General features: G+C 36.3%; 2 protein-coding genes across 2 annotated transcripts in view; one reads left to right on the top strand and one right to left on the bottom strand.

Annotated features, from left to right (window-relative positions):
- Window positions 1-7432, bottom strand: part of LOC107683646 (serine incorporator 1-like) — a 15011-nt gene extending 7579 nt beyond the window's left edge. The window contains exons 1-6 of the mRNA XM_016479723.1: window positions 7424-7432; window positions 6348-6623; window positions 5958-6151; window positions 5711-5790; window positions 1823-1960; window positions 1402-1562 (exon numbers count right to left, since the gene is read on the bottom strand). Coding sequence (XP_016335209.1) covers window positions 1402-1562; window positions 1823-1960; window positions 5711-5790; window positions 5958-6151; window positions 6348-6623; window positions 7424-7432 — 858 coding nt within the window. The remainder of the gene's footprint in view (window positions 1-1401; window positions 1563-1822; window positions 1961-5710; window positions 5791-5957; window positions 6152-6347; window positions 6624-7423) is intronic.
- A 25-nt stretch (window positions 7433-7457) lies between these two features.
- The window catches only part of LOC107683643 (SOSS complex subunit B1-A-like), a 13921-nt gene continuing 12855 nt past the window's right edge, over window positions 7458-8523 (top strand). The window contains exon 1 of the mRNA XM_016479716.1: window positions 7458-7531. The gene's annotated coding sequence lies outside the window, so the exon portion shown is untranslated. The remainder of the gene's footprint in view (window positions 7532-8523) is intronic.

Below are 8523 nucleotides of genomic sequence, written 5' to 3'. Positions count from 1 at the left end.
CAAACACAAAAAAAAACAAAAAAAAAATGAATAACTGCACAAGAAATCGAGGGTTTTTAGTTCAAAATCCTATTATATTTTCATATACGCAAAGCACAATTGTCCAAAAAAAATCATTACATCACTGGTACTCCTTTACACCTTGTCAAAGAGATCTAAGAGTTTCGGATATCGGGTGATGCCAGTCCACTCTATTCCCGCAGTCAATTCGATAGGTTCAAGAGTCCAGTTCTCAATGGATATAACCACAAAGGAAAAAGGGAAAATAAATATCAAGATTTATAAGATTTATATAGGAAACTGTTCAGCTTATAATAGAAAAATAAAAATAAAAATTATATACTAAGGACAATGGACAATGAAGGTGTGTGACGAAAGGGGCGAGAGCGAGTGGTGTGTATGTGCGCAGACGAAGCCAGCCAACCAGCCGTAGAGATGAGCCGCTACTCCCCCAGAAGTCGGCTTGGAACTCAGCTTTGAAAGATGAATTGGAGGCTATGAAGGAAGGTACCTGGGCAACACACACTTTAGCTCCCGCATCCGAACACACTCAGCACTGGTATCCTCAGTTTGGACTGAGAAATCATTCCTCAGAACACTGAATCGATCGCCCAGCACCATACAAAGTGTGCACTCGCGGATAACCCTGCGTCTTTTTACCACAGATATTTGCAATCACCGTCGTCCTCCTTCCTTCGCAGTACTAGCAGCAATTTAGCATGTAGCAAGAATCAACATTCAGTGACTCAGCACACAGAGACAATCAATTGTGAATATAAGGGATTCAATACATGAAACTATAGCTAACACAACTAAACTAAGCAAAACACATATATACAGAATGAAGGAAAGTAAGGGAGAGAGAGAGAAGAGCAAAATAATGGCAGTATTTCACATCAATTAACCACAACCTAATGAGAATCATCAAAGAATCAAAAATCACCTTAAAAAAGGGGCTCAAACCTAAACCCGCATCTAAATAGTTGTAAATGGTTACTTGCATTGTCTTCGATTGCTGAACAAGATTTCTGATGCGGTAGACAATGGTTCTTGAGTTCTCTTAGAAGTGAGCTGGAAGTTTTCTTTGTCTTCTTCTGTGTGTGTGTGTGTGTGTGTGTGTGTGTGTGTTATGTGAGCCTGTTGTAGTTTGCTGGTCAGCCAGGCCCATCGGCGCCTGGCACCGGGCGGGGTCATTTACTTGTCTTTGGAAACTGTTTGAAGTCAGACGGGGAGATGCGAGTGGTGGAGCTGTTCAACATCTTGATAGTGAGAGGAACCATTGGCAATTTAGCATCCATATAAATGTGTGATCTGTGGCCAGGACTGTAATTTATATGCAAATGTCAAAGGCTAAAAGGGGTCTCTTAAGCCATAAACCCCAAAGACCATCCACGATTTTACGCAGACGCTACAAGACAGAGCAGAAGCTACGACACATAACATGTTGAAGCAGATGAAGAACTTGTTAAGCACGCATCCTTCTGGCTGAGCGTAGATGTTATAGCAGAGAACTGCAGCCGTGAAGGACAGAATATAGTTCACTCCTGTTACAGACAGCAAGGCTAGAAGGAAGGAGCATTAAATTACTCAACATACATATTATAACTAGTGCTGTCATATGATTAATCGCGATTAATCGCATCCAAAATAAAAGTTTTTGTTCACATAGTGTATGTGTGTGTGCTGTGCATATTTATTATGTAGATATACATATGAAGATATGTAAATAGAAACTTTTATTTTGGATGTGATTAATCGCGATTAATCGTTCGACAGCACTAATTATAACAAATAGGTTTACACAGGTAACATATTTACCTACCTATATACCACCTCTTTCTGTTTTCTTTTTCCATTTTATCAACCCAGGATTCATTCCATGAGTGGGCAAAGTCAATAAGTAAAACCAGCTGAATCAGAATAAAGCAAAATGCTCCACAGCTTCCCACAATAAACCACACTAAAGAAAACGACATAAATTAACTTAGATTTCTTGCAAGCAAAAATTGAGCTGGGCATAAAGAAAGGAGAGCATATGATTCATGGAGGCCTCCAAAAACTTGCAAAAAGCACTGTTTGTTTTTCCTTTAGCCATTGGACTGAACGATGAAAAACAATGCCCCTAGAGGTGATGCACAAGCAATGCTTAATAAGTTATTACGTTATTAATAATAAACAGAATTTTAAAAAAAATCCTCTGCAAGCACAAATTGCTCAAAAAATAGTTAACCCTTGTATTATGTTCTGGGTCAATTTGACCCATTTTGATTTTTGAGCCGTCGGAAATACCAGCTAACCTGTGATTTTATTCTTGAAATTTTGTGACTTTTTCTCATTTAGGGCCATGAACATGCATGCAAAGTGTGGATACGCTGATGTGTTTTGAAGAGCACACACATCAATTTGTAACGATTTTGATGTTCGCGGGTCAACTGTACAGACCCAAATTAAATATATTTCTTGGGTATATGTTGTTATGTTGGTGTTTTACTACCCTGGAAAGCGAAAAAATCAGCTTTTCCTCATTTTCTGTACTGAAAAAGACTTTCTCAGACTCAGATGGTAAAAGTGAGCTATGATTTCAATGTATATGACATTTTCAATGTATATCAAATACTATTTAACTTTTCTTTTTCTTTCAGAAATTTTTTAACTTTTTCTCATTTAGGGCCATGAACATGTCTAAATAAGTTGTGTTCCAAATTTGAAGTTGATAATAAAAAAATTGTGGTTCCTATGCAATTTTGTTTAGGCGTTATACCAAAACTAGCCACCGAGTGCCATTCAAACTCCATTGAATGTTTTATGCAATTGTTTTGTCACAAATTTATAAATGTCTACTTCTATCACAAAATAACCACCAAATATGGAATCTTGAGACTCAGACCTTTCCAACGATATGTATTTTGTCAAGATTATTAAAAAAAAAAATTGATTTTAAAAGACCGTAATATATTTTTAAAAATGACACCCCCACTAAGGAGGAGGAACCCCTAAAAGATTTTAAAGTACCATTTCCATGGCAACACAATGTCCAATTTTAAAATGGTTTTCACAGGATGAATTTTGAGGGTTTAAGCTTGCAAATGATATATATAATTTATATTGATTACTAAAACATGTAATAGGGAAAAAGGAAATGAAATAGAATTTATGTGACAAAGGGCAGAACTCCTATTATGATGTATAGGTTTTGAGGTGCACTCTTGTCATAAATTAATCTATTACTGTTCCTACATAATTTGTAACAAAAAAAAACATTTTTAAAAATCATACTTTTTGATATTAATTGTTTGTACTGTGTGACAAATACTGATGTTAAAATTGTTCCGTTCATACCTGATTTCTTCTTGTTTTTGATAATGTGATATTTAGGGAATTGCATTGAATCCAATTAGGGTCAATTTGACCTGCTCCATCAAAATCGTACCCAGAAATCGAACATAAAACAAGGGTTAAGTATAAATAGTTTGAATGGTTGTTTGGTTGCTTGCTCCCATTAACAACATTAAAGCTGCAGTGTGTAATTTGTGCAGAACTGACCCGTCGCCGAGCCTCGCACTAACGTCATTAAAAACAAAGATGCTTATCACAGTGAAAAGAGTAAAGTCAACAGATCTGGTCCAAAAACATCCATAACACTCACTCACTATACTCTGAACTCTTTAGTTACCATAATATACTACTACCTGCACACCTTATCATAACCTAAATCAATATTTAAATGTTATGTAACAATAATTTACCTTAGAACTATTAATATCTTTACTGTTGCTATACATGTGTGTATTTAGGAATGAGGGCTGACATACAGTATATTTAAATTGACAGCATGCAATGATTTAAACACACAGGACTTCCGTATACTTACACTAGAAAAGTCAACAACCTGACAGTAATGGGATGCCAAGGGTTGTACCTTATGATAGTTAGACCTTTGAAAGGATAGTTCACCCAAAAATGAAAAATCTGTCATCATTTTCTCACCTAATATGTTATGTTCATCTTCAGAACACATTGTTGTCCATCCACTGAAAATTCATGCAACCAAAATTTTCATCGTTCTTACAAAAGTATGAAAAGACATGGTAAAAGTATTCCACATGTATCAAGTGGTTTAATTCAAGTCCTCTGAAGAGATTCAATCGCTTTATATAAAGAACGTAATTATTTTGAACATTATAAACATTGATTAACACACATATGGTAAATGGAAGCTCAAAAGTGCTTCCCTAAAGCATCATATAAAGCGTTCTCATATAAAGAGCATATAAGTTTCTCTTAAAGGAGACATATTATGCCCCTTTTTACAATATGTAATATAAGTCTCTGGTGTCCCCAGAATGTGTCTGTGAAGTTTCAGCTCAAAATACTCCACGGATCATTTATTATAACATTTTGAAAATGCCTATTTTGAGTGGAAGCAGAAATACACTGTTTTTCAGGTCTGTTTCTTTAAATGCAAATGAGCTGCTGCTCCCCGCCCCCTTTTCCAGAATAGAGCTGCGCCATTACAGCTCAGACCTACTAAAAACATCTGTTTTGGTTCTGATTATCATGTTTATCGCGCTGAAATCATGCGTTTTAAACCATATGAGTTTAAACTTCTGATATATGGCTTTCTGAGAGCACACATCCGAAGCACACGCACAGAAAGCGGCTGTCACAGCATGTGAGTACTAAACTAAGTTCTCATTCACACACAAGTTTACGTTAAAAACACGCACGAGTTACAAAAACAGTGGGTTATGACTGTGAAGGTAAACTGCTGGGAAAAAAATCACATGTTTATTTTAGATATGTGTGGCAGCAGCAATATACAGTAAATAAATCAATAAATCCACTGCTCTGTTGTCTCCTCTGAGGCTGGGACTCTAAACAGTGTTCTGTGCTCGTCTGTGCAGCCAAAGACAGAACAGTTAGCATGTTTTGCTCAAACTTTCGCCATGGCATTAGAGCTGGTACAACGTTGTCGCTTGCGAAATCAAATAACGGCGCCGTGGGTGGAAACTTACAGATTAAGGGGCGGTAATATTATAATGAGATCCCTTTGCCACGTCACCAAGGGAGCGAAATCAGATGCGCTTGTTTTCTCAGACGCTTGCAGAAAAAGGCTTCCCAAAACTAAGTTACTGGGTTAATCTTTTTCACGTTTCCTTGGTTGGTAGATGCACCGGAGACCTGATTATAGCACTTAAAACCTGGAAATGTCAGATTTTCATGATATGTCACCTTTAAGAAGACTTGGATTAAACCACTCAAATATTAATTTTGCAATATTTTCTATTAACTTTCTGAAGTACAAAAATCTCTTAGGTTTCATAAAAATAAAAAAAAAATCTTCATTTGTTTTTCGAAAATTAACAAAAGACACTACCCCTTCAAGCTGAGACTTAGCAAAGGGTCAGTTGCAAATTAAGCGATTTCCACAAACACTTTAACCTTATTATTAACATGTAGTCTCATCATTGGCAAAGATTCACCTGAAAAAAATGTTCTTTGCAGAGCATAAGACTATCACAGAAACAAGAGTGACTTCTAATATACTATCTCCTATTGCAGTGATATCTGATATCATTTAATTACAGATATCAACTTGGACATTGTATTCATGACACTTATATAAAAAACAATAACAAAAACATTAAGTATAGCTTTGCATAATTGCCAACCAATCAGATCAGATTTATAAAATGAGTTCAATTCTTACTTCGGGTAAAAGGCCCCTCTGGAATATAGAAGGCACCAACAGTGACAGCAACCATGGCTGCAATCTTGAAAATCCAGAACCTAAGGAAATATAGAGATGTCTCAATAGATTCATAAAATTACCAAATACTATAGTATTACTTCCACAAACTGTGCTGTAGCAATAAACAGATTATATGTATTGTAAATCAAATCAACAAGAAGAATTTCTAGTTTGGAATGGGTCCACATCATCTTAATGGACTAACCCACTGTGGATTGCAGCTCTGGGATCTCGGCTGTTCTTCACATTGATCGTGAGCAAGGAGAACGTGAGAAAGAACAAACTCATGCCACAACAAACTCGGTACACAGCCTTATAGCTGAGAAAAATCTCACACTGAACATTGGCCTCAATTCCTGGTATACCGGATCCTGCTCCTCCACTACAGAAACCAGGGATCTAAGAATGAAGAAATTCAAATCCTTTCAGCATGCTGCTAAACCATAAAATGTCTCCAACTTTCAAATGAACTACAAACAGTATTTTATCCCAGCATCAGAGACAAAAATCTAATCATTTCAGCACAATGTAAAAACCCCATTTGGTCTACATTACTTGAATAACTCTACTAATTCTTCAAAATAATTTATTCTACTATTTTAAGCTGTTGTTCAACACCAGGTGACAACATGACACAGGCAATGATGGTACCAAGCAAAAGGATGAAGGCATACATGATTCGGGTTACAATAGACTTCTTGATCTGTGGGCAGCATCTGCACCTAAAACATGCTGCATGGTTGCAAAGGCAAGAAACCTTAAGGAAAAAAGCAAAAGAAAAAACATTTCCATCTGGAGCTCTTTTATAAAGAAGAATGATAAAAAAAAAAAAAGACAAATCAAGATGATAGGCTCTTATGCAAAAAGACTGCTGTATTAAAAGCAAAAAGTGCTTCAACCGAGTATTGTTTGAGGAGTGCACACACTGGGAATTGACAGATGTTAATGCTGTTAAGACTTCTGTCTCCAGCAGCAGCAGCTCTAACAGGCAAAGAGATGTTTATGAATTAGACACTGAGGTTTAAAGCAGCTGATGTGAGATCTGTATGGAAGCCCGTTTCCGCGCAATAAAGATAGTTTGCGGTTTGATATTCAGATTTCTTTTGGCTATAAATACACAGTGCGCTGTCATAGACATGAAAATAAAACCAAGTGTCGTTCTGCATGATTTGTGAATTCAGGTGACGCTGTACTCCTGGCCGAAATCAGTTTTTTTTTTCGTTGCGACTCTCGATTTTATAATGCCTATAGCTCCAAAAGTTGGACACTTAGAGGATTGAAACCGGTGTCAATTTCACCAGCTCGATTTGTGAATTTTTTCACAGCAAAGCACTTGTCCGTAAACCCCTTGGTAAAGTCCGCTATAAGGAATGTGAAAAATAGGCGTTCTTTATGTTTAACGTCTATTACCAATAAACACGCAGACTGCTCGAATACAAAAACATTGTTTTTAGGTCAAACTCGATTTGTGAAAACTCTCCCAAACGCAGTTTATCGCGTGTCTTTGTTTCTCTTTACACTGACCGTACAGCTCAAGTCTAAAATGTATCTGTAAAAACATTAATATTTTTCATTTAACTCTTGCAGATAATTCAACTTTCAAATTATGCATATGTTTGGGTTTGAACTTGTGCGGGTCGTATACGTGTGGATAACTACGTCATGACGTACGGAACACATTGCGTCATGACGTTTTATGAAAAAACCGTCAACCACAAAGCGGTAGTTGAATGTCCACGTTAACTGTGATGATTGACAGCTGTCAGAACATTTCGCGCAGTGAGTCTGTTCAAGATCATTCACACAAAGTGTTGCAGATGACGAGAAATAGTAGGCTACTATTAAAACCGAAAAGGCAGCCATAGCTCAGTGCTAACCAGTAGGTGTTTTCCTTAGTTTCCTGCTTTGCAGTGTTGCACGTGCATGTGTCGTCACAGCGAAATCAATGTTTGTTTGACAAAAAAGTTATTCGCTTACATGCATCTTTAGTTAGTATTGTCTTGAATGTGATTTGAAATAGTGAGTGTAAATGCAAAAAACAAACAAACACTAGCTTTCTTTTTTTTCTATTCTATCTACTTGTTTTTCTTTGTATGTGTGTGTGTATAAAGTGTTGGGGAAAGTTACTTTTAAATGTAATGCATTACAATATTGCGTTACTCCATAAAAAAAAGTAACTAATTACGGTACCTAGTTACTTTTTATGGAAAGTAATGCGTTACGTTACTTTTGCGTTACTTTTAAAATCTGGACAGGGCTTGCTTGTTTGTTTTTAAAATAAAAAAGTTATATTTTTGGCAATATAAAAGCCCTTTCACACCAAAAGTGAAATGAATAAGACTCAGGCTGAAGGAAATGTAAATTAATATCTGTACAGCAGAGGGCGCAGCTCAAACAAACCTTTCAGCTGTGCTTCCATTCTGGATTGCATGAAGAATAGGACACAGGAGAAAAAAGTTCAACACTACAAACACAAATGTTATGTTTATCTGAAGTCATTTTTTGCTTAGTATGATTGAATTGGATCATCAAGGTCAGCAGTAAAGACATTGGTTAATAAAATGGAATTAAATACATAAAGGATAATTGTGTTAAACATTTAATTATTACAGGTTTGCATTTCACTGTTTTTTTATTAATTTAGAGGAATACTGAATCTGTTTTTGTGCAAGTGAGATGAGTAAATGCATGTTCACTTTTAGTCTAGAACAACAACCATCATGTTTACACAGCGCACACAACGCCTCTGCATTCACTCCCGTTCCTCTGCA

Source organism: Sinocyclocheilus anshuiensis, unplaced genomic scaffold, assembly GCF_001515605.1.
Source record: "Sinocyclocheilus anshuiensis isolate Anshui unplaced genomic scaffold, SAMN03320099.WGS_v1.1 scaffold1809, whole genome shotgun sequence".
In the NCBI taxonomy this organism is placed as follows: domain Eukaryota; kingdom Metazoa; phylum Chordata; class Actinopteri; order Cypriniformes; family Cyprinidae; genus Sinocyclocheilus; species Sinocyclocheilus anshuiensis.
This window is presented reverse-complemented; position numbering and strand designations above follow the sequence as displayed.